Consider the following 25,596-nt stretch of genomic DNA (forward strand, 5'->3'; position numbering starts at 1 on the left):
GACTTCAGATACAGAGTTCCAGAGCTTCTCAAAACCTTGTGAATATAAGCTGGGGGTGGGGGAGAAGGAGAAAGCAATTGTTTAAGGTCTAAAAATGCTGCTGGTTGATATAAAGACTTAGGGAAAAGGCTGCCAGGCTCAGTAATAGCCAGAAACGAAAGGAAATCCAATGAATGCTTACCTAAAGTTCTTTACTGATTCAATATATGATTCCTCCACAGAGCTGAAACAAAAACACAAGAGACAGACAACAAATCAAAAGCATGGAGGAGGGGGAAAAAGAACAGTTGCAAAAAACACCCCTCAAAAAGAGAAAAATGAAACACCTCTCCTGGCTGCCACTCTCCAAATCTCATTCTGGGCTGCTGGATACCCATTCTGACGCGGAGTTATACACCAGCCTCAAACCTCCTTCCCCCCAGAGGTTAACCACATTACTTCACAAAACGTCAAAGTATACATCTGATGGCTAAAGTGGCAGCACTTCTAATCAACAAAGACACCTGGTGAATCTGCTTGCAGGTGGAAGAGGGAGACAGAACACCTATTTCACTCCAGCTTCCTGATGATGCTCTCCAGGACCCTCACTGGGGAAAAGACACTGTCCCAACTCACAGGCAACAGGCAGGCAGCACCACTTTCCCTCAGAGGCTCACCTGTCAGGGCACAGAGGCACCCACAGCAAAACTAGCAAGACTCCTCCAACCAGAGTGGCCAGAGATGATCTCATCCAGGAGCTGAGCTGGCAGAAGTTACAGTACTGGACAATAGTGATGAGAATTGCAGAACACATAAACATGGTATACTGCAACAAACAGAAACAGCAGCTATTAGTCATATATGATCTATTGGAATAGGATGTCTAAGTAAATGCACAGGAATCCACTTTTTTTCTTTTTTTAATGGCTGTGGTCGCGAAACCAAAATTTCACTAGTCATTATGCCTCCCTTCAGGGCCGGATATAGGTTTGATGAGGCCCTAAGCTACTGAAGGTAATGGGGCCCTTTATATGTCCAGCTGTCCTTTGTCAACATCAAATTGTTGCTCTTTATTGTGTTTAATATATGCTATATTTATGCACCTACACTGTTGCTATGTGTAGGTTTTATTTTATTTGTTTTTTATCTTATATTCTGGAAATGTACATCCAGGTTTTTTCCGTTAATTTTTTTGGGGGGCCCCAAGAGAGTGGGGCCCTAAGCTATAGCTTGTTTAGCTTACATGTAAATCTGGCACTCCATTTAACGTATGCTGGCTTCACATGCAGCCAGCCTCTCCAGTGCTCTCCTTTGAAGAATGAAGCACCCCATAGCCAGCTCACTGGAACTGGCGGGCCCTAGCCTGCTAGGCACTTCCCTTCCCATCTCCCTCAGCACGGCTTCCAACTCCTCTCAGGAAGAAAGCAACCTGCATACTTTTGGGCACCCAGGGAAGATCTACCCACCAACGTTTCTGGTAACTGAATTTTGAAAAAAAGAAAGAAAGCGAGAGAGCCAACTTCTGGTTCTCAATCTCGATCCTCTACCTGCTTCCTCCCAGGATATAGCAGGAGCACCGAAAAACCAGTCCAGTTATGGGATTCAGCAATGTATGACTTACATAAATGTTTGTTTCAAATTCCAAGCTGAAGTGTGAGAAGACTGCGACAGCGGGGAGGGAGATCCAAACGGCACCAATGAAGTGTCGCGGCAACCAGCCGGCAATCCCCTCCAACAACCGTTTTGTGCAAGCCATGACGTCCTCCAGAAAGAACACCATTCTGAAAACAACACATATCCAAGTCAGCCAGTGTAGCTGCTTCTATCTATGACAGAACTGAGCCTAGAAAGGCAAAGAAGCGGAGGGGAATGGTTTTGCAAGTCTCTCTGTATAGCTGCAGTCCTCGAGCCACTTCACTCAGAGCCGGCCTCTAAGTAGGGAACTGGCATGCCTGATTTCCTCTCTTAATCAGACCAGCAGCGGCAGCCCTGCCATTTTGCTGGATCCTGCTCTCTTCCCTTTCCTGTCATGTTCTCACCTTTAGGGTGCCTTACACGTTTAATTATGTCCAAAGTGACTCGTGGGTTTTGCCTGGCCTAGGGTGGACGACTAGTACAAATCTGAGAGTCCTGGCTCACCTCTAAGTGGTGAAAGGAGGAGTCTGTTTTCCATACAACAGAGCTACGAAGGCCCTCACAGAACTCTCTATTCCATTCTTAGCTATTCCCATTTCAAATCCAAGAAGCAGGCCCTGCCTCTGCTGCTATCCTACGCGCCCTGTGAGAGCGATCCAGAGTCTGCCTCATTTACCTAATGGAGACGATAAGGGACAGCACCTCTAGCAGGATGGCAATGACCACCACAACCACTGCTGCAGGCGGGGGAGGAGTTGCAGCCATCCCATGCTTCAGGAAGCAGGTGACAGAGAGGATGAGGAAGACTGTTGTGGACAGCAGAACATCCAGAAGTGAACTAAAGGTAGCGCTGGCGAAGGTCTTCACGGGGGTGTTCCTCATAACCTGTTTCAGATAAAGGCAAAAAGAACAGAATGAGACAGTGCACCAATATGTGGGTGCCCTCCTTCTTTCTTTCTTGTTTGCCTTTTAAGGAGAATCAAATCCAGTGTGGGCATTTCTGTCAAATATGATGGCACAGACAGAGCTTTTGGGGGTGGGAGACAGAAGGAAGGTGTTACATTATTTAATAAGATGTATATACCACCTGTTCAACTGAAGACCTCCAAGCTATTTACAAAGAGCAATATAATATTTTTTTAAAAACACAGATATAAAACAAACAGTACAATTTTTTTTACATATAAATAACTCATCACTAATTCTGTCCATTTGTATGCTTTATTTCCTTGGGTTAAAAAATTCTCTTTTTTACCCTCCTTTGGCCTTCCTTCAGTATAACAGGGTACAAAGGATATTTTTTTAACCCAAGGAAATAAAGCGTACTATTTCTGTTCCTCCCGCTCTGGAGTGAAGCTTCCCAGCAGCTTCCCCCTCTGTCCCTGTCCTCAACCGTCTTGCTTTCCTTCCTTCCTTCCTTCCCATCCTCTTACTGCACCTCCACACTCCATCCTCTAGGCTCCACTTTGCCCCAAACTGTCACCCTTACCTGCTTTCTTGTTCTCAGCTTGGGAAATGCAGCCAGCTGCCTTTCGTTCTTCAGCTGTGTGCATTCCTCAGCTCTGACTGCATTGCTAGGCGCTCTCCTTCCGGGAGGCCACTCAGTCCAGCTGCTAAGTTGCCTTCGGACAGTATCTTATATCCCACACTCTCAACAGCAACTTATTGCAGTGCTGAATGCAGGGGGCAGCTGCAGCTTTGGGGTCTTCAAAAGGCCCTGTGAGGGGGCTATTCACCAGAACCGGCGATAGTGTAACAAAACACGAGGGATATCAGCAACGCAAATTTAGACTGGATATTAGGAACTACCTTACAAACAATTTAAGAGGCAACGCTCCCATGAATGTTGAGAAACTCCCCCAGGGTAGCAGTGCATGTTCAGGATGGTTTAAGGACGGAGAACCTTTACAGTGTGATGGACCTTTGTCCTATCTTTTGCCTAAATAAAGGATGTTCAGGTGCTGTCACACGAAAGATGGAGCAGGCTCATTTTCTCCTGTTGCAGGGTAGGACTCGAACCCATGGCTTCAAGTTACAAGAAAGGAGATTCCGACTCAACATCAGGAAGAACTTTCTGACAGTAAAGAGCTGTTCCGCGGTGGAATGGATTCCCTTGGACTCACCGGAGGTTTTTAAGCAGAGGTTGGATGGCCACCTGTCATGGATTCTTTAGTTGAGATTCTTGCATTGCAGGGGGGTGGCCAAAGGACCTTGGGATCCGTTACAACTCTACAATTCTATGGTTCCTGCAACAGCGTATTGTTCTCTATCCTTAAACCATCCGGGCATCAAGTTCAGTAACTGCCCAAAAAGGAACCGAGTACAAACCATCACATCCTCCAAAACAACTCATAAAAGCCACAGACATGAAGGAGTTAAAGCATCTCTCTCCCCTCCTACAAAGCTCCAAATGTATGTTCAGAAGTATGAATTCAGAACCCTGGGAGAAAAGCAACCAGGCTGGGTGAGATTAAGAGCAGAGGACAATGATAAAGCACCCCTTCCTCCACAAAACGCAACACTCCAGGACTACTTTTCAGTGAAAAATGAAAAATTAGCACTTCATTAGTTTGCTTCTCAGAGACAACCAGAACATACACAATACACAACACACACAAACACACCTCTTCTTGATAGCTGCTCCTATAGTTCATCTCCAATTCCTGATCCAGGAAGTTCAGGCTCAGTCTGTTAATGGGCGGCTTAAAAAAATAGTCTTTCATCAAGCTAGAGGAAGAATGGAAAAGAGTTTACTTCTGCACAGTTATCATTTGAAGAAACAATTCCTAATGTCCCATTTCCAGGTTACTTCTTGGTTGAGCAACTGCTCTTAGTCTCTCACTATTCAGTATCTGTGTCTCCACAAGGAAGGAAGGCAGTGCTCAGAATATTTCCAGAAGGTAGACAGAGCCAATTCTAATTTTGTCCCTATCCTCCCCCCTACTGGATTGTGTAACAGCAACACTGAGACAGAGGAGGAGGAGGAGGAGGAGGAGGAAGAAGAAGCTGACAGTGTGTGCTACCTGCTGGACTGTGAAGTAAGAAAGCAGGCAGGGAGGGACTGGCTGAGGGAGAGTCTGGCCTTGAAGGTGGTTGGACTACCAGCCTCCAGCGGAGCTACAATTACGGTGAGGCATAACAGCAGAGTGATCCACCTATGTCTTGCAAATAACTCGACTTCTGAGACAACCCCCCCTTCTATATGGGAAATGTCGTCCCCAAGGACTGCACACATCACTTGCACAATTTACAGATTCAAAGTCTCACCACGGATGGCACTAACGTCCTGCAAGTTATGAGGTGGCATGTTACTTCCTTCGTGCATAGACTTATTGTGTTTTAATTTGTTGGAAGCTGCCCAGAGGGCCTGGGGCAACCCAGTCAGATGGGCGGCAGAATAATAATTTCCATTTACACTAAGATGGGGAGCAAGCCTGTGCGGCAAAATGTAAACCCAATTTGCACAAACTGTTGGGGTATGCAGAAATGGCAGAACTTACTGGAAGATTAAGATGTTGCATACCATCTTTGCAACACCCATATAAGGTAGCCCAGTGTTATTATCCACACATGCAGATGGAGGACAAAGGCTGAGAGGTGAGTAACCCAGCAAGTTAATGCAGAACATGAATTTAGAACTGGGAACTACTTTGCTCCCAACTCATGCTCACAGCCACCCCATCACACCAGGTGTCAGAGGTGCTGCAGTGCCCACTAGGGTGCCCTGGTCAAAGCAGGGGAGAAACACCAAAACCCCTGGAGAGACCAGCTGCTTTGCTGGGGCTTGAATGCTCATGGCCAACTGCCCACCTAACAAGGCGCTGCTTAGACAAATCTCAGTCGCCTCCTGAAAATATTTATTTAAAAACTGTGACTAGTTATTTAAGAACATGTGAAGAACCCTGGTTTAAATGTGTGCTACCTGCTGGACTGTGTGCTATCTGCTATTTAATCCAACATCCCATTTCCCACAGGGGCCAAAAGGAGAACACGAGGGCCCTCTCCCCAATGTTGTTTCACAGCAACTGGTATTCAACTGGTAGTGAAATCCAGTTTAAGTGTGTGCTGTGTGATGACTCTACTGGGTTTTCGTACGGGAGGTTGGGGAAAACTTAAGTCCACCCAGTTTCTCTACACAATGCATAATCTTATGTACCTCTGTAATGGTAAACTAAAAAGCACCATATGTTGCAAACTTTCCCTTGATCACTCCGATTGCCCTTTTCTGACCCTTTTCCAGCTCTACAGTCATTGTTTCTGAGGTGAGGTGGCAAGAACGACAAGCAGCACTCCGAGTGTGGTTGCACTGCAGAGTTGTATGACAGCAGTAACATACCAGCAGTTTAATTTCCAGTCCCTTTCCTAACGATCCCCAACATGGATTTTGCTTTTTTCACAGCTACCATGCACTGCACTGGGTCCATATTTCCACTGAGCTATCCACCACGAGATCAATACCCCTTTCTTGTTCAGTTGCTGCTGGTTCAGACCCCACCAGTGTGTATGTGAAGCTGGGATTCCCCCCACCCCATCCATCCTTCTCACCTGTCTTCTTTTATCACATCAACAAAGTGAGCGTCCGTTTTCTCCCTGATGTTTTTGAAGCGCAGTGGCAGAAGTGGTGACTGGTCCAAGCTCACGCCAACCCATCTTCCTTTCTCCTGCAACATTTCATAAAGGGATGTTTGGCTGTTGCTCAGCTTCTCCTCTTGTGGAGGACTTAGAAGACCATTCTGGGACTTTGGACTGCATCCTCCAGGGCCCTGATTCAGATCAAAGGAGGGGCAAAAGCACAAAGAGACAGAGTGATCGTGCCATTCTATTGTTCATCCTCAAGAAATTTTGACAGAAAAACTGCCTCAGCTCAGTTTATAATTTGGAGTGAGAAAGCCTACAAGCTTTCATTTTTCAACAATTTTCATGTTTGTAAACAGAACCAAACATTTAAGACAGAAGAAAATTTCCGGATATTTTTACAGTGCAAATTATTTTTATGCACATTATTTGTTTTGAAAGTCAAAGTCCCTTGTCTGAAACAGAAGGGATGGTATTCAACTAAATTTTATGCAGCGTAGAGCTACTGAAATTTATGGACCTAACTTAGCCATGTTCATTAATTTCAATGTATCTCTATGTAAAACTTATGTAATACTATCGAAGATTTTCACAGCACTGTGCAACCTGCACTTTTTGCCCCAAACTAGCTAGTGATGTCCACGGGGATCTGAGTACAAGATGTATTGGCCTCTTATGCAATTAAGGCACACTGGCTCCACACAAAATCAGTGGCATGATCAAACATTATTTTACAATTTATTATTTACTCATTAAATTCCTATGCCACCCTTTATCTGATACCTGGGCCAGCATTGGTTCTTTTTTTTTAATTTTACTCTTCTACAGACATGGATTGGAGGAAGCTAGATAAGGCTAGTCATGGAACTTTGTTGCTGGCTCTAATGTGTTACACCACATCAGGTTGAAGCACCCAAGCACAACTTCTGGAAGTATACAGATCAGTTCTGAGAATGGAATTCTGTACGCCAGTGGTTAAGTCAGTTTTCTCTTGAGACTACCCTAAGTGAGTTTCCAAATCTTGGACTTACCACATGAATGGGGCAGGGGAGCTAGAGAAGAATGCAAGCTGATAAATTAGTGTTACCTTTGTGCTGTTTTTATGTTCATCCTGGCCCCCATTTTGGATAGCTCCTTCCTCTATACTTGCAGCAGAAGCAGATGCCAATGTAGTATTACATGAAGGGCATGTCTGGAAGCCAAAAGAGAAAAACACTGCAAGATTAATGTGTCTCTTTTAAATAGCACTGACATTGCAAATCTTAGCATGTCCAATCTGTATAAATTTCAGGATTCTTGGCAAAAGGTTTCTCAAATGCAGTCCATGGGATGTTGCCAACAGGTTGCACATCACACTTAGTTGTTCTTTTTCCTTCCTTGAATATTTGGGAATAGAATTAAAATCACTTGAGTGTAAAGGAAAGTAGTATCACATATGAGAAAAGCTATAACCACTTAATGGAAGCCTAACTATAATTAAACAAAAATACAGTGAATGCACTTGTACTTAGATAATCTGTTTGGAATAATGGAAATGCCATCTTAAAGAGAGAGAGAGAGAGAGAGAGAGAGAGAGAGAGAGAGATATTCTAGTTCTCACGGCCACAGATACAGAATGTTAAAGCTGAAAACATAGTCCATAAAAGATAGAGAAGCAGCTCTAATTCATCATTTATCTTATTTTTATATCCCGCCTTCCAGCTCACCAGAAGGGAGCAGGAGGAAGATCTCAGTTGACACACAGTATCAAGAGCCCCTTCCTCACAAGGTGTACTTGTTCAGAAAAGCACAACACACACACACACACACACACACACACTGGCTGCAATGATTTATAGCAGGGGCAGGAAAGCAGTGGCCCCCCAGATATGGCTGGACTACAACTCCCATCACCCCTAAACATTAGCCATGTGGGCAGAGACTGAAGGGAGTTGGAGTCCAACAACATTTGATGGGAAGGGGGGTGTCATAGGTTACACCATCCGTGGTTTATAGAAACCATCCCAGTCAGGCAACCATTACAGAAGCCCCAGGCTATTCAAGTGATTTATTGTTTAAGCAAGGTTTGGATATAAAATATCAGAAGCATAAAACCTCAAAACCAGTGAAGGAATGGACTCTCAAGTGATGAAGTTATTTCGCATTTTATAATATAAAACCTCCATCGACCGGAGTGTCAAATTGGTTGTGGTGTATCAACAAGTTGATTTGGAAAGGCCCCAAATGTTTGTTGCATGGCATACTGTCATACTTCCTTGAAACCCTTAAAGCAGCTGTTATTATACAGCTTCTTAAAAAAATATGGCTGGACCCGAAGATTATGGCCAATTATTGCCCAGTCTCCAATATTTCATTTCTGGGTAAGGCAACTGAGTTTATCACAGAGTTTAAGGAATGCATTTGACATATCTAATGCCTGCCTGCACACTGATGTACTCTGAAAATGGTAACATAATAATTCATTGATTTAACCTTGACTTTGGCCACTTTTATGTTAAATGTTAATTTCTCTGCCAGGGCAAAGTTCCAGAGTCTGCGGAACTATACTTCAAATGCTAGTTCATCTGTCATTTTCCTGCACTTTTGATCTGTGCAGCTATTAACATAAATGAAAGTAAAAATTTGTACATTACAACTTCATTCCCCACCCCGACAAATATTTAAATGTATCAGCTGTCAGGAGTGCTACATTTTGCTTTGCGCCAACACCAACTTCTTTGAAAACCATGGTCCAATAAGGGACAATCTTCAGACACTCCCAAGAGACAGGTATGAATGAGCCTCTTAGTTCTCAACCCCTCCAACAATTCAAACCCACCCCTGGTACCGCCTACAGTGGTATCGTATTTCAATGAGGACACCAACTATTGCAGAAGTTGACTTCAGAGGCTGTTATCCCTGTATAGATTGCCCTATGCCATTCTTCCTGTTAGTTCTTCAATGAGCCAAATGATTTTTTCATTTAATAATAATAATAATAATAATAATAATAATAATAATAAATAACATTTATTTATACCCTGACCTCCCCAGCCGAGATCGGGTTTAGGGCGGCTAACACCAAATATATAATACATTAAAAACACAAAATCAAGCCATTAGTTTAAAATACAATTCGAATCACATTTAAAATCAAAATAAAACCAAGTAGGAACCCACGAATCATAACCATAGGTGTAAGGAATTAAAAGTTCACCAGGCCCGGCCACCCGTGCTGGTCCCATAGATAGAAAGAGCCAAGGAGGTCACTTACAGTAAAGTACACATTTCAGAGGCAAAGCCTTGTGTTGAATGCTCATTCTCCAAAATAAGATGCTTCACATGAGTGAGGCCCAGTTTCTCTAGTAACTTGGTTTGCTATAAAATAATGCAGTTGGTGCAAATGGACCCAGTTAATGTGAAGTGGCAATCCTCTCTACTGATACAGGTTTTCTATTCGTGTAGACAAGTCCTTATTCATATGATATTGAACTTCTGTTTCTTCCAGACCATCAATGTTGCCCTTGTGGAAGGGTTATCAACCCACTCCAAATTTCTGATAGGTCCCAAAATCAATTATTAGATTTCTCTTTTTCAGTCCCTTCCCCTGCTCCCCACAGCCTGTCCTGTGGCTCATATATACACAGGCTTCAGCATTCAAAAACTGAAATGCCTCATAATACTGCAACAAGCATGGCTCCCCCACCCCACCTGTTTTGCACAATCGTGGGGTTTTCCTGGACCAATTCAGGGCTGGGCACTTAAAGTGATGCATTTTGTTGCAACCCTTTGCCGCACAGAAATAATTTGTGTTCGAATTTCAATACATAAGATTTGGAAGTAAAAGCTGATTTCTGAGAGATCAACCATTAAAAGCACCTTCCCTGTGTTGATAATTTGACTTCCATTGATTGAAACCTTTTTTTAGCACAATCCAACCGCTGGAAATAAGTTTAATGGTAATAACGTATATATTGAGATTCCTGCATTGCAGGGGGTTGGAATAGATGACCTTTGGGATCCCTTCCAACACTACAATTCTATGAATGTTTTAAATTCCTGAGGATTATGACCCCCAGGAAGCAATCCATTAATGTGACATAGATACAGGGTGAAGCTCTATATGGTGTACAGCTGTCTCTGACACTCCAGGGCTATACTTAAATACCTTATTCAAGATTCATTATAAATTTGAAGGACAGCAACGCTGTCATAATCCTTAATATTTCATCTGCAATTGCAGATGAAAATAATCATATCCTTTTTTTACTGAAAACACACAATCACATAAAGAACCATAGCCTAAAGGGATGAGGAAAATATTTAACAGACTTGCTATGAATTAAAAACTACAAATGCATCAGTTGATACTGACGGCATGTTCATCCTACCTACATCTCAAACTCAAGGCTGATAGCAACCTGACATCTCATTTATTCACCCCTCCCACCACCCTGTGAAGGCTTATACGGGCCAAGATGAACCAAGTATCTACAGAGCAAAGAATATGGGATTTGTACCTAAGCCTCTCAGGGCTACTGACTGCACTCAAAATGGCTCTGGAACACCCTTTAACCAGCAAGGTGCACCCCAGATGTTTTTATTACAGCTCCCATCAGCTCCTGCCAACACACAATTGTTTTTAGTTATCAAATAAAAAAACTTATATCCCACCCTTTCTCTCCAAAGGGTGCCAGGGTAGTTAACAGTATAGGGGTGGGGAACCCAATCTCCAGTATACAGTATTTTTTATATTAAAAATGTTAATATATATTGCAAATTAAGAATAATATATAGTTTATTCCTTACACAATGCTTCAGTTCAGTTTGCATGTGCTTTGGCTTAATGAAACAGACATCCCCTCCTCCTCCTCCTCCTCACAAGCTCCTTGAGGCAGAGGCCTCCTTTTTCAAGCTTTTGATACATTTATTGACAATTTTATGAGAAAGTTTAAGTGGTATGATTAAGGCAGGCATTAGAATCAGTGGACTCTTGTTTCTCTACCATCACAGCATTTAAGCTAAAGAATGCTTTTATGCTAAAACAAAACCAAAAGGTCTCTGCTCTGTCACCTGCTTTACTTTGTAAGCAACACACACACAAAAATTTCAATCAGTTATTTTTCCCATGCAGATATCAGAAAAGCAACCTTGAAAAGTGACTGGTTAGCTGGAACAAATATTGCACTAGGGACAATTGCTTGGAAGAGCACACCAAATTGCGAACAGCTAAGAAGTGTCTCTTCCCACATACATTTGGGGATCTGAAGCCACAAATCGTACTTAAGGATCAGGACCCGAGAACAAGAGTTCCCTGCCACCCCCTTGTTCCATTTGCCACCTGCTCCGAGGAACTCAAAGCAGCATTTCCGCACTAACACTGCTGCGGTGAGGGAGGTTGCACTGAGATATGGAGAACTGTCCACCTGGGGAGCTTCATGGCAGAATGGGAATTTGAACCGGGTCTCTCGCAGCCAACCCTCCACTTTAGCTATTATCACCCAGTATGGTTCCTCTCTCATTTTAGGGCTTCATAAGCAATAAAATGAAGAATGAAATCTTTCTGTTGCTCCTTCTTCAAGGATTCAGTGGTGCATGTTCCTAGTTCTACTCCAACCACCCAAGTGGCTATTTAACGTCCCCAATGAAAGCTTCTCAAACAAGTTTCTGATTAAAAACCCTTAGAAGTTTGAAGAATACATTTGACAAACCTTGTTTTTTTCCAACTGTCTGAAACCTTTTGCTAAGTTGCCAACATTCTCTGCTGATGAGGTTCCCTGTAACTTGCTTCTGTCTCCTGCTTCTAGACCTGGAAGCAGCATCTGTGAGCAGCTGCAGGGGGGCTCCTTCACTTTCAAACCAGAAATCAGGTATGTTTTCAAACCTACAGGAAAATTACAGTTAACAAAGCTGAAACCATTCTTCCACTACTATCCCTCCTCCCCACTTGTTTGCAGAACCCCTCTCTCAAATGTGCACTCCACTATGACTAGGCAAACCACAGCAGCCAGCTATTCCCATGGCTCACTTCTCCTCTTGGGAACAGTCAGGCCCATCCTGTGGCAACAAAAAGACATTTCATCTACTGCTCTTAACAGACTTTTGTTTCCCTTTTCCTGCCTTCCTAATCCCTCACAATAAAAAGAAAGGCAAGAATAGGCTTATACAATACAGGGCCGCAATATTTTACAATTTTTGAATACTGTAGGCATTTCTGTCCCACGCAGAAGCACTTGATTTCATTGGCAAGTGTGAATGTTTGCTTAAAAAAAACAACACACACACACACACACTTTACATGTTATGAAGAGTGGGAATCCTGCACCAAGGACTACTGCACTGCAGCATCTGAATAATTGTAAGACTTTTCTCGTCTAGCTGAATGCTAGCAGGACTCTGCCCCCCTCCCCACCAGTTTAGCAATGAGGTACAGCCTAATGGCCTGCAGATTATCTTCCTACAGCAAACATGGTGTCAAAAACATTTAGCAGTAAGCAGAATGGCTTGTGTACACACAGAAGTCCTTCAGGACACAAAGCTGACCCACCACCACTCAAGTTAAGACCCCTTCAACATTTCCAAGGCTGCAACTCTATGCACATCTTAAACAGAAGCCCTGTTGAATTCATTTTCCAGAGGGGAACCTATGATAGTTAACTGCAGCAACAAAGACTCCTGTATCTAGTACATCTAGTATACTAACAGTATTCAAAGCTCATTCCTGCATACTTTAATCCCTCTTTCACTAAACTGAGCTGAATCTAAATAAAAGCCATGAGAGTGACATAACCACATTAATTACCTGCATATGTTTATCATATTTTCAATAACACTATACAAAGCTTAACCCAATTTAGAAGTACCCATAAAATCAGGTTTTTAACTGAAATTATCCAGTATATGCAAGTGAAACATCCATTCAGTGTTAAGTGTGTCGCTGCAGAAAACAAAGGCTTCTCTTTACACAGCACAATGCTCCTCTGCAGGATAGACATAAGAAAATCTTCTAATTATGTCTTATCTTTGTTAAATGCTTAAGTGTACTGCTAAAACAGCAAGTAGGCACTTTGTGGTAGTCATTCACATCAAAGGCTTTCTAACACATTGGGAAGAGCCAGAAACCCTTTTTCTTTAAAAAGAGAGAGCGAGAGAGAGAGATTTCACTATTAAATTGTTAATACTGTATTTGCAACTACTGACCTAGGAGTATTCTGTACTGGAAACACAGACTATAAATGTTATAAAGAAATAGATAATATAATAAACAAATATAAATTAGCCTTGCTGTCCTAGGGTGCAGCATATCTTGTACACTTCTGGGAGCTACAGAATAAACAGAACAGACCTTCTTTTCTTCAAAAATCAGGTTGCCCAAACGCAGCTGACTTGGTCGAGGTCAAATGACAGTTTGAAATTCAAAACAATTTATACAGATAACAATTACTGGTACCCTTCATCTGCTGTCAAGGAAGGAAGGCTGAGTCCATTACTACATTTAAACTTTCTGCCTTTTAAATTTCACCATGCTAAGAAAACTCAAGAGGAGGAAAGATGGAGACATTTTCCAAGCTGTCTTGAGGAAGCTTTAGCTTTGCATATTTTATGTCATTTTATGCTCCATGCCCCATCTGTTACTCACACTTAGCTGTCTCCCTTCCAGTGCACTCTGCTCTTGCCTATGGTTTCTAAAACTGACTATTTATTAAAACAGTATCAAATACTTCATTTTGGATCACATTCAGCTCTTTCATCTGTTCTCCAGACTCATAAATACAGTACAAAGTACCTGAAACAAAACATTATTAGACTGTTTTCGGAGGAGCATCTAACACATATTCTTTTAAGTTCTGACTTCTATTTGAAATTCATTAAAATATATGCCTTTTCCCTAAAGTATTTGTCAAACTGCCACAAGTTCTCTAAAGAACAGATTTGTAACTGGGTACCTCAAATCTATTTTGTAGCTTCAACAAAATAGGCTAGTACTTTGTAAGTCAAGTTCTAACCATTACAACTCACCAAATAGCGGTATTTTTCTGGAGAAACCAAAAAGCAAATCTGCCTTAATATGAGGTGTCTACAGTCTGCTCCTCAGCCTGAAGACAAAGTTTTTTTCTGAACGTCATATTTTTTTCTAGAAGCCTATGAATCACTTGAAACCCAATCACCCTAAGTTCAGACTATATGAAAGTATATGAACTATAAAATATCTGGCAGGATTAAAATACAACATTAAAAGTGCCCTTTAAAATAATCAGTTCTAAAATCAGAAAGCATTGCAACCGCCAAGCATATGACATCAAATACCTTATCTTTCATTCCTTGAAGAATCAGCAAGGACAACCTCAAAACTAAAACTCTGAATCTCAGATGTTGTACTTGATGTGTCCAGACTTGCCCATGTCAGCACAACAAGCATAAGAAACTATGGGAGGAAAGTATTGAAGTATACCAGTTCATTTTAGACACACACACGTATATATATACCTTTAAGCTGGTCTACAACCACACTCTGACCAACACGCTCAGTCACCTTTCCATCCTCCATTTCATAGCGGTCATCTAAGTATTTTGCAGTAGCTTCTGAAATATGGACCTTTCCTGCCACGCCCAGTTGCTCCATAAGGTTGGCCAAGTTGACGTCATTGGACCACACATCGAACTTGAACCTTCTCATCCCCAGAATGCCACACAGGACCGTCCCAGTGTGAACACCAACCCTCATGTTCACCATCTCTTTCTTTTCCTGACAAAACTGCTCAATGGCTTTAATCATGCCCAGCCCCATCTCGATGCAGCAATAAGCATGGTCCTCTCGGGGCTCAGGGCACCCTGCCACGCAGTAGTAACAGTCCCCCAAAGTGCTTATCTTCTCACATTTTGTGTCCTCGCACAGGCGGTCAAAGCGACCAAAGAGATCGTTCAAGAGTCCCACCAGAGCATGCGCAGATTTGTTGGCACTCATTTTTGTGAAGCCCACAATATCCGCAAACAAAATACTGACTTGTTCTATCTGCTGCATTTTAAAAGGACGGAATATGATGGGGTTTTTCTGTATAGAAGGCTTTTTCTTTTTGTTTTTGGGGCTGGAGGTGGAGTGGCGCTTCACAGAGTTCTCGCTTTCGTCGTCCCCCTGCTTCATCAGGTCGTCGGCAATAATCCTGGGCATGACGGAATGGATCATCCTCTCCTTGAGGGCCTTTTCCACCTCCAGGTCTTTGCCGTGCATGATGGACTGCCCCACTTTCAGGAAGGTGCTTCTGGACCGGACTTCGGACATGATGAAGAGGTGGATGCCGGTGGCGTGGATGCACACGTGCAGCAGGGCTTTGCTGAGCAGGTCCCAGGCCAGGAGGCGCTCCCCAAAGGGCGAGAAGCAGCTCTCCTCGCGGAAGTAGTAGCCGAAAGTCTCGAAGAGGACCGAGTAGGAGAGGCCCAGCAAGAAGCTCAGGTAGAGGGGCAGGTGCATGACGGTGTAGAGCAGCAGCAGCACCTCGATGCACATGGAGAAGCTGCCCACCTGCGACAGGCAGGGCCCCAACGGCGGCGAGGGCCCGGCGGGAGCCCCCCACTCGTCCAGGCCCCCCTCCGCCGCCGGGGGACCCAGCGCCTGCAGCTGCGGCGCCAGCGTGATGGCGAAGACGAGCAGCACGAGGGCCAGCGAGGTGCGCGCCGGGTGGCGCCCGTAGGCGCGCGTGAAGGTGAAGGCGAAGAAGGCGAGGCAGGCGGCCAGGAAGGCCAGCGCGGGCGCCACGAAGGGGGCCTGCCGCCGCCGCCGCCCTTCTCCGCCGGGGGGGCCCAGCCGCAGCGCGAAGTAGACGCCCCACAGCAGCCCCGCCGCGCCCAGGTACGAGAGCGCGTAGCGGAAGCGGCGCCGCGTCTGCGGGAAGCAGCGCTCCCGGCAGGCCTCCTCCAGGTTGCTCGAGTCGAACGTGGGGTTCCACCACTGCGCCGAGGCGCGCTCGAACAGCTGCGGGAGCCGCGTCGAGCGCCGCCGGGAGCCCAGGCCCAGCCCGAGGCCCAGGCCCAGGCCGAAGGCGCCGCCGCCGCCGCCGCCGCCCTTGTCTCGCTTCTTGCCCCGGCCGCCTCTCCCTCCGCCCGCCGCCGCCTGGGCCCTCCTGGCCGCTGCCGCCGCCGCCGCCGCGTCTCCCGAGCTGCTGCCGCTGGAGGAGGAGATGCTGGCCTTGGCCGGCTGGGCCCCCGGGGGGCTCCGGGCGCAGATCCTCACCGTGACGCTGCCGCCGCCGCCGCTGCCGCTCGAGTCGCAGCTCACCTCGGTGCTCCGCCGGCGCCGCTGGGGTTGAGGCTGCTGCTGCAGGAGCTGCTGGTGCGCCGACGAGCCCGAGGGCGGCGACGCCGACGACGAGGCCATGGCCGCGGCCCTCCGAGCGCGCCCTTCTCCCTAGGCAGCGGCTCTCAGCGCGGGCCCGACCCGCCGCTCGGGCCGCCTTCGCCTCCGCCGCCTCCTCCGCCGCCCGCGCCGCCTCCGCTGCCGGGGTTCTGGGTGCCGCCCAAGACCGCGCTGCTCGGGCTCCCGCCAGGCCGCTCCGGGCCCCGCCGCATGGCGCTGCGCCAGGGCCGCGCCTCCCTCACGGCGGGCCGCTCGGCCGCATCGCCCGCCTCCCTGGAAGCGCCTCACAGGCCGCGGCGCCGGCTCGGCCGCCCTCGGGAAGAAGAACCACCACAAGCAGCAGCAGTAGCAGCAGGGCGAGGGCGGAGGCGGCTGTCACTGAGGCGCGCGGCTCAGCGCAGGCGCGCTCGGGAGGGAGGCGGGGAAGCCGTGGCCGAGGGGGGCGGGGACTCGCGCGCGCGCACAGGAGAGACCCCGGCGGGGCGCGCGCGGCGGCGAAGAATCCGTGACCAGAAGCCTCGCTGCCCACTGCGCAAGCGCCCGCGACATGGCGCGCAGGCGCACGCTTGTCTTGTGCGGCCAAGTTTCCCGCCTTTCGTCTCCTCCCTCGCCTCAGCGCCCCTCCCCCCCCTGCGGTTTCTCGTGAGGAAAATTAGGTGGCGGGAGAAAGGCAAGGGGGCCACCCTCACGAAGACCCCGTCTCTCCCTGATATATCATGAGCTTTTTTATTTTTTATTTTTAAAAAGCATTTGTTAGCTTGTCATTTCAACCAAAACTTCTCCAAGCAATTTCTATACAGCTCAATTGAGCTAGGATTAGTCAGCGAGTTATTTACACACAGGGCGACTTTAGCAAAGGGTTCCCACACGGATCTGCACCCTTAATGCTCCAAACTTATCTTTTTGCAAAATGTAACGCCTCGCTCTTTGACTCCCAAGAGCACCGTCCAAAGACGTTGGAAAGAAAACCCAGCTCCGCTGCAACACTGAAGAGTGTGAGGGCAGACCGCATCCGTGGCATGAGAAACTCGAGCGAAGCCGGCGAGTTGGGAAGCATTGGGCCAAAAACGAAATGGGCGCTGGGCAGAGACCGAGTGCCCCAGGAGATAAAGGCACCCAGCAGCTTCTTCCCATCTTGCTTCAGAGTTTCTGAATGGCTAGATGGCTGAATCAACATTTTCCAGTGAAAGGTTTTTTTAAGCCAATTCATTGTTTTTTCAACAAACAGCTGATTTCTTCCAACCCGAACCTGGGCGACAGGCGCCATTTTGAGAAACTGCTGAGGGAAGACTGAGAAGTGACATGTGAGGGAAGAACTAGTGAAAGCCTCTCAGTGACTTTTGGGGAATGCCGCTCTCCGTTTTAGGGAGCTGGTCACCCCAGAGTAGCTCCCAGCTTCTCTTCTCCATATTCCCACTGCATTTATTGTCTCCAGAATTGCAGCCTTTGAACTCTGCAGCAGCAGGCAGGTTACCAAGGCCAGCCCTGCGGCGAAGTAAAGGAACGTGGTGGCTGATTTTTCAGGAGGCAGGAAAAGGAGCAAATCATTAGTTATTCCATTGAAAGGACTCTGAGGTTCATCTAGTCCAACCAATGCCAATGCCATGCAGGGATCGCAGCGAAATCATCCCTGCCAGGTGGGCACCCAACCTTTGCTGAAAAACCTCCAATAAAGGAGACTCCATCACCTTTAGCTTAATGCCTTGTTACTGTGATTTTATTTCCACTTGCAGGATTTTCTGCCTTGAGTGCCGCAATAATGGGCAGCCTCGGTCTGGAAGGGAGCTCTTTTGTTGTTGCGCCTCAGGCAGCGAAGGTCTCGGCCTCATCCTGCAGGACCACCTGGCTCTGGTTCGCCCCGCAGAACTTGGGTTCTTCGCATAGCTGCCAATGTTTCCCTTTTTAAAAGGGAAATTCCCTTATTCTGAATAGGATTCCTCGCAAGAAAAGGGAAAAGTTGACAGCTATGGTTCTTCGTTGCTGAGAAGACGGGAGGATGAGCCCCAAAGCCACCGCCGCAACTCCCAATGCCACCGTGCATAAGCAAAGAGATTGGCTTTGCGCCGTCATTTCCCCAAGGGGGCTCCTGGGCCACCGGTCAGTGGTCCTCCATGGCACCCACCACTTTGGATGCGTTTCGCTTCCCCTTGGGATGGCCTTTTGCAGCCAGGAGCCGCCTGAGGAGCCACAAGTGTGCGCTGCCTGCTCAGCCCAGATCCCCACACCAGGCTGCACAAAATACCTTGCTGCTCTTAATATCTTTTCCCTGGACCTGCTCCTCTCTCATTAGAGCTAATTAATTGCTGCCGTAGAAAGGGTAAATTATTCAGCAGGGAAGAAGCCAGCCGGTGGTTCCATTGTGGCACCACTATGATGTGCGGCCTGAGTCAGAGTGCAATTAAAGGCTTGGCGCGCAGCAGCTGCAGGGGGGGGGGTTGCGCCTGATCTCGCTGCCGCCCTCTCTCCCCTTCCGCGCCCTCATTAGCTGCAGCTGACACAGTTGCCTTTGCATGTTTCTGCCCTCTGTTCTGTTATCTCTTCCTGCCTCCCGCTTGCCATCTTTGGCTCCCACACAGAGTCCTCTGATGCTGTCACAGAGTGTTCTTCTCGTTTCTCCTCCTTTCCCTCACATCCTCACATCCCGATCCTATGTAGAGTGGAAAATCAACAGGCAGCACGCCTATCCTTGCTGAGGCCTACATCCTGTGCAGGGGGGTTTATTCATTACGACTTTATCTGAAGCAAACATGCATATGGTGATGGAGAAAGTGTTGGGTTTTGGTCCTGGCAATTAAAAAAAATCAATCTGCTGCAGCCAGCAAGCTATTTACTATATTTATTTATAAACTGCTTCCCTACCAGGCTTCAGTACATCCTCTCACTGGTGCTACTCTGCAGTCTTACCTCAGCATTGAAACTGCATTTTTATATCAGAAAGTGGGGGGAGAAAACAAACCTTGAGAATTTCTAAAATGTGATCATAAATTTGGGGGCTTCCCTGACAAACTCTACTGATAATTTCATCTTTTTTTACAAAGTGACTCTTCAGGTTGCATTCTTACGTGGGGAGAAGAATTACCTTTGAAATTAGAACACTTATTGACACAGTTGCCCTCAATATGCTTCCATGTCACTATAAACTCTATACATGCCCAGACACTCATTAATACATGCATACATAACCAAAGAATGTATTGAATATTCAATATTATTATTTAATCACCAGTTTCTCAATAAGCACTTTTCAGGGGCAAAATATATATGCAATAGATCTAGATTATGTGAGGACTGAAAACAAGTATTCCATCTCCAGTGGTTCTAGAATAAAATGTTGTGTGTGACAATTTGCAAGCAGGATTTCTTGGTGATAGTACCCATCCTTTGGAATGTTCTCTGTCAGGTATTAGTGTGGTAGAGAGAGTAATGACCTTTAAATGCATCTCAAAAGTTTATGCAAGCTTTCATTAACCCTGGCTCTTAACTTTCTAATTTTTTTGTTTGTTATACAGGTGTCTCCCCACTTACGTGCATTCAGCTTGCATGACTGTGTATACGTGTGACGCCGGGAAATAAATTTAAATTGCAAAAAGACGCGAAAACGGCCCCAAAAGATACAAGCAACAGCAAATGAATCTGACACACAGCCAGCCTCTTCAGGGCACCAGTCTCCCTGCCCTTGTTGTTGATTCCACATCACCCTCCAGTGATGAGGAAGACTAAGAGCCACCATTGCCACAATTCATGCCAGTCTGGTAAGTGCTTCTGGTTTTTTAAAGGATTTTGCAAAGGTTTAGAAGGCTTTTTAGATGGTGTTCCCTACTATATGTGATATCACGTATACGTGCGGTACCCGGAAACGTAACCCTTGCATAAGTGGGGAAACGTCTGTACTGTTCACTTTTATCAGTGTGTAATATACAAATGGTATATTTTCGTAAACTGCAAATTTGCATTTGCATTTTGGTTTTATCTGATTTTTATAAAACTGTATTGAATGTTGTATTTTTATTGTTTTTATATAAGCTGCTTGGATTTGTATAAGAGGTAGAAAATGTAGAAAATGAACATGTTATGCAATTTCTAATTATCTGGAAACATTTTCATGCAGTTCACAGCATACCAGGATCATGGTGGTTTTGCACATAAACTCATGAGGGGCAGAGCTAGTTTTGTTGGCAGCGAGTCTGATCCCGCAAGGGACCAGAGAATGGAATTACTTGTGAGGATGAAGCATGATGGAGGTGTGAGTAACAATCCAATCCGACACTTCTGCAGACACCCTTCCGTTTCCTAAAGCACACTAAATCCAGGTCTTCAAAATATTAGGAAGCAGAGTGGTGGCCACTTTGGGAATCCCGATCATTGACAGCAACGGAGAATCAGCATTTAAGCTGAGCATGTGAGCCATTCAGAGTGAAAGGAAAGAATCTCTGCAGCACCCTATTGTGGTTTAGCCACTTCCTGATTGCAGCTTGAAGTCTCTCCCCTAATGACTTCCTCCTTCCTCACTGCAGAGGGGAAACCCTTTCAGTAACCTCACCAAAACTCAGACCACAATCATAATCTAATGAAACAAAATACAGTTAATAAGAGATTTGTGCTTCTAAGAGATTATTTTCCCAATTTATGACAACTATCACCCATTACTGAAATAAATAAGGACAGAACCATAGTGGAAATAGGTGGGTGCAGCCACTTAATGGAGTCAAAAGGATTAATTCAGATCCTCTGGTAGACCTGACAGGATAGTACTGAAATGGACAAAAAGCAGGGGAGAGCAGTATAACAGGGAAGCACTTTCCTTGGGTTTTTAAAGTTCAGGCCTGCAAGTTTGATGAGAAGAGTACTTACAATGTCATCATTAAGTAAAGAGTTGCCTCAAAGCCAGGTCTTGACTCATCTTTTGTAAATAAAGCAACTAAACATGTTTGTGCACCTGAGAGCATCCTTTCACCAATTTGCTGGACCCCAAATTATTTTATCTACCAGCTCAACGATGTCTTCTCTACAACAGAAACAAAGCATCAAGGAATGTGATTGGAAAAGATCAGAATTTATTAGAACAGCTGATGTACATGGTCTCTCCAAATACAGATTATTATTGTGAACCACTAACTGGAAATATATTACAGCTATGTAATTCCTTTAAATGTATCTGTCCAAATTCCTGTTCAAAAGAAGCACACAACGGTGGATTTGATTTGGTTTTGGTAATTTAACCAAATGGAGAAGTCCACAGGCTCCCCCCCCCCCCGATCAGTGGCCCACAAAGTTGCATATTCTCAAGACTGAGAAGAGACAGACTGGTAATGCTAAGAACCATCTGTTCTGGCTGATCCTCAGACAGCGCCAGTTTAGGTGGATGCCAAGCTATTTCAGCCATGCTGTCAATGGCTAAAATTCCCCCAGAGAAATCACCTACTTAGTTTTCGGTGCTGGAGTTTCCACTGTTCTTGAAATACCACGTGATTGTCAGGTGCCAACAGAACATGTTATTATGAAGTGGGCACTACTCAAAAGAGACCCTGAGTGTAGATTTGAGGGTGGGGGAAGGGAAGGAGGGCAAGGCAGGACCTAGGGAGCCCTGGGATGTTTCAGTCCCAAGGGACCAGGAGGTTTTATTCAGTGCATTGGGCTGAATCGCCGCCTTTCAGCGCAGGCCAGCAAGATTGTCGCTCAGCGTTTCTCCCCACCTCCCAGCATCTCATTCCAGCAAGCAGCAGGCAGCTGCACACCTTGACTACTTTTTCTTTCAGCGCTACCACCGAATTGCAGTTTCTGCTGTGTTTGGTTTCTGGTGTCATCCCAGATCCTACTGCCCATCAGCAGTCCTCAAAGTCATGCCAGCGGACAAGACACATGTGCCTGTGGGTTATAGACCATGGGAGTGGCCATTGCATCCAATTTGTCACTTCAGACTTTCACCCCACACTGAACAAGTTGCTAAGCTAAGCGCATCTTGCAGAAAACAACCTTGTCTCATTGGACATGACCTGTAATATATTGATACATAAGAAGAAAGGAGGCAAGAAAGATGAATGAAAACAAGAAAGTCAAGTGGCAGAAGAGGAGAAGAGGGGAAACACAACGTGTGAGGACGGGAAAAGCAATGGAGGCGATGGGGCCTATCTGTTGGGGTCACTGCTTCCTCAGAGAACAAGGCAATTTCACTTTGTGGAGCCACTTGCAGCACACTTCTTTTTTTCTGTTCCACCAGTTGTAGAGTCAGATGCAGGACCATTTACAAGAACAGAGCATCTGATTGGGAAAAAGCATTGCAGGGTGGGAAGCAGTTGGTGATATGAGAAGGATAGGAAGCTAACATACAAGAGAAGAATGGAGAAGGAGGTTGCAGCAGCAGCAACTCCAAGATATTGTGGGGTGGGGGTGGGGGGGCTTTTCTCTGCGCTGACTCTTTCCCTAGCTGTTATCTGGTGCTGAGCTGCATTTTCACCCGCTGTCCATTTCCTCGAAACTTTCAATTTTCAAATACTTTATTTGGTGGGAAAGCAAGTAAACCAATCCATCATGCTACCTTCAGCTGCTTCACCTTTTCTTCTTCAGTTCTGTCTTTCTCAGGTTGCTTAATTATACCTTTCTTGAACCTCCCTTGCTAGATTAATAAGGCACACCAGCATGTTATCTCAATGCTGATAACTGGCTGGATGTCATAATTGCTGCAGGCCCCCTTCACACTCAGAGAATATTACCATCAGGGTGTAAGGCCTGGACATCTCTGCTTACCACTCACTAACCTCATGTCTCCAGTTTGCGCTCAGCACTGCCATCAGCTGTGCTACCTAAAGGACTGCTTCTCCTATTTCACATACAAGAAAGCTGAGCTTTGTTCTAACTTAAAAAATAACCATTTGCACCTAACCACAAAAAATTGATGTTGAGGGGCAGGGAGGCAAATGAACAACTGGGAAGCTATAAAAGAGAAAAGATAGGCAAAGACTAGCCATTTTTTAACCCACAGTGAAAAATCTGGAAGGGCAAGGGCAGCGGCAGCAGCAAGAGGACGCTAAAGGGGCAGGAGATGCCTGGCAATCCTGGGTCTCAGATACCATGCCAAGTCCTAGCGAGTGAAGTGCTAAGACTCACAATTTTAAGCTTGTAGCAGCAGGTTTCTGTGTCCATGTACACACATACAAAGTAGCCTCCACTGCAAACGAGACTCCCCAAAGGCCAGGCTTCAAATGGCCTCTGCAGGAGCCACTTGGATTCTGATGTGTGCTGGAGGATTTCTGTTTCTGAACCAGGTTTCCAAGAGAGTAGCAAGCTGCCTTCTTTCGGACCAGGCAGAATCCAGAGGAACAGCAGTCTGTAATCTTTCAGTTATGGGGCAGTAGGGGCACTGAATGCACTACAGGGGGAATGCTCAGATGCAGCTGAAGTGGGGCTTGCTGATGAAGAGCTAGAGATGGTGGCCTGCTGTGAGTCTCAAGCAGAATGCTGGTTATACATGTGGCGATGAATTCTGTGGTCCTCAATCCCAAGTGCAGTAGAGGGAGCTGGAAAAACTACATATAGGTTGTGTGCAAGGGAGGGCCATGCCTGTGCTTCTCCTAATGTCAGGAGACCAGCCTCTTTTCGCCCTCAGTACTCTCATCCTTCCTTCCTCTTCCCTGCTTGCTCAGTACATGCAAGGGCCTATGACTGCCTCAGAAGAAATGGCCTCTCCATTGGACTTTCAGCTCGATACATGGCCTCCTACTTAGAATAACAGGTTAGATAATAAAAATCAGGAATTCACAGTGTTTTATTCTCTTCTGTAGGCTCACCCAACTTCCCTGCCACTGATGCCAGTGACTCCAAGTCCTCATTGCATATTAGCTCTTGCCGGTGTGGCACTCAAAGGGTTAACAGACCTTGGCTTCTTGGACAGATAAGACATAAGCTCATTCACCAACAGGAACACAGGAGTGGTTACACTGAACAGATTACTAATGTTTCTTGTAACGGTTCTTTGGAGTCTCGCCACAGCCAGTTGTGTCGCAGGAGAGGACGCTGGGTTTCTTCCCCAGGCCAATACTCCCCAAGAGCTCTGGCAGCTCATGGGTTATAGCCCTCTCAATCTTCTCCAGGAAACAGCCTCCCATGTAGGAACACTGCTGAGCAAGAAGCTTAAAGGAGTTGATAGGGTTGATCCCAAAGAAGTCCTTGTAAGCTTCACGATTAGGGAGGTCGAACTTGCTGACATTGGTCTTGGCCAGGATTGTTTTAAAGATGTAAAACTTGTCTGGATCCTCCACAATGTCCTTGAACACGAGCTCTCCATCGCTGAAGAAGGTCATTTTGTCCTTGTAGGTCTGCAAGTAGCGATCAACTAAGAGTGCATGGATGCGGACGCGGATGGCATGTTGGCGGATAAAAGCAATCTTGTTCTCCAGCCTGTTTTCAATCACTTGGTTCAGGTCTTCTAGGAGTGAAATCTCCTCTTTCAAGAAGAGTTCTCTGTGGGTGTCGGGCTCGTAATCCAGGGGCCAGAAGGAGCTGACATAGACTCTGGGGGGCTCAGTGACATTGATCAGTGGAGCCAGGCTCCAGAACAAGGCTCCGTAGACTCGCATGAGCTCTTGTGTAGCCAGGCTGTCAGCTTTGTTCAGAATTATCCTGATCTGAGATTCCCGTCCCTTTAGCTGGCGGAAAAGCATCTCCAGCTCCAGCCCCACATCCAGCTTTGTGGGGTCAAACACTACAAAGATGAGGTCAGCTCTGTCAATGAACCACTGGCAGACGTCATTGAAAGGGTAGCCTGTAAGACAAGGGGAAGAGGAACATCAAATTTGAGCCCAGGCACTTTCTGACATCTGGCACATGACAATGATTGGCCAGAACCCTTAGTGATACATCTTTGGAAACCCATGCTTCACTAAGGCAGGAATGTTCCTGGGCTACAGCTCCCACCAACCCCAGCACCTGGGGTGACCAGTGGTCAGGGATGATGGGAGCTGTAGTCCAGGAACATCTGGAAGACTGCAGGTGTAGCTGCCCTGCATGAAGAACCCCATCCTATTTGCTTTTATCCCTTGAGTGGATAGTTAGGTCGCAATAGAGAAAGCAAAGTTCAAAAG

The 25,596-nt window shown here is 46.0% G+C and overlaps 2 protein-coding genes across 6 annotated transcripts in view; both read right to left on the reverse strand.

Moving 5' to 3' along the window:
* Positions 1 to 16,573, reverse strand: part of ADCY9 (adenylate cyclase 9) — a 28,401-nt gene extending 11,828 nt beyond the window's left edge. Inside the window, exons 1-9 of one of the 2 annotated variants that reach the window (XM_083474683.1) lie at positions 14,656 to 16,573; positions 11,880 to 12,052; positions 7,277 to 7,381; positions 6,160 to 6,275; positions 4,239 to 4,341; positions 2,291 to 2,499; positions 1,601 to 1,760; positions 657 to 805; positions 182 to 223 (exon numbers count right to left, since the gene is read on the reverse strand). In XM_083474683.1, the coding sequence (XP_083330809.1) occupies positions 182 to 223; positions 657 to 805; positions 1,601 to 1,760; positions 2,291 to 2,499; positions 4,239 to 4,341; positions 6,160 to 6,275; positions 7,277 to 7,381; positions 11,880 to 12,052; positions 14,656 to 16,540 (2,942 nt within the window). In that variant the 5' untranslated portion in view covers positions 16,541 to 16,573. Of the gene's footprint in view, positions 1 to 181; positions 224 to 656; positions 806 to 1,600; positions 1,761 to 2,290; positions 2,500 to 4,238; positions 4,342 to 6,159; positions 6,378 to 7,276; positions 7,382 to 11,879; positions 12,053 to 14,655 lie in introns of both variants that reach the window. The other variant, XM_083474682.1, reaches the window with a different exon arrangement.
* A 4,978-nt stretch (positions 16,574 to 21,551) lies between these two features.
* SRL (sarcalumenin) overlaps positions 21,552 to 25,596 on the reverse strand; it is a 28,605-nt gene continuing 24,560 nt past the window's right edge. For all 4 annotated transcript variants that reach the window (XM_083474703.1, XM_083474702.1, XM_083474700.1 and 1 more), the window contains one exon: positions 21,552 to 25,277. In XM_083474703.1, the coding sequence (XP_083330829.1) occupies positions 24,466 to 25,277 (812 nt within the window). In that variant the 3' untranslated portion in view covers positions 21,552 to 24,465. The remainder of the gene's footprint in view (positions 25,278 to 25,596) is intronic.

The sequence above is a fragment of the Podarcis liolepis genome (genome assembly GCF_965112155.1).
Source record: "Podarcis liolepis genome assembly, chromosome: 14".
NCBI classification, from domain to species: domain Eukaryota; kingdom Metazoa; phylum Chordata; class Lepidosauria; order Squamata; family Lacertidae; genus Podarcis; species Podarcis liolepis.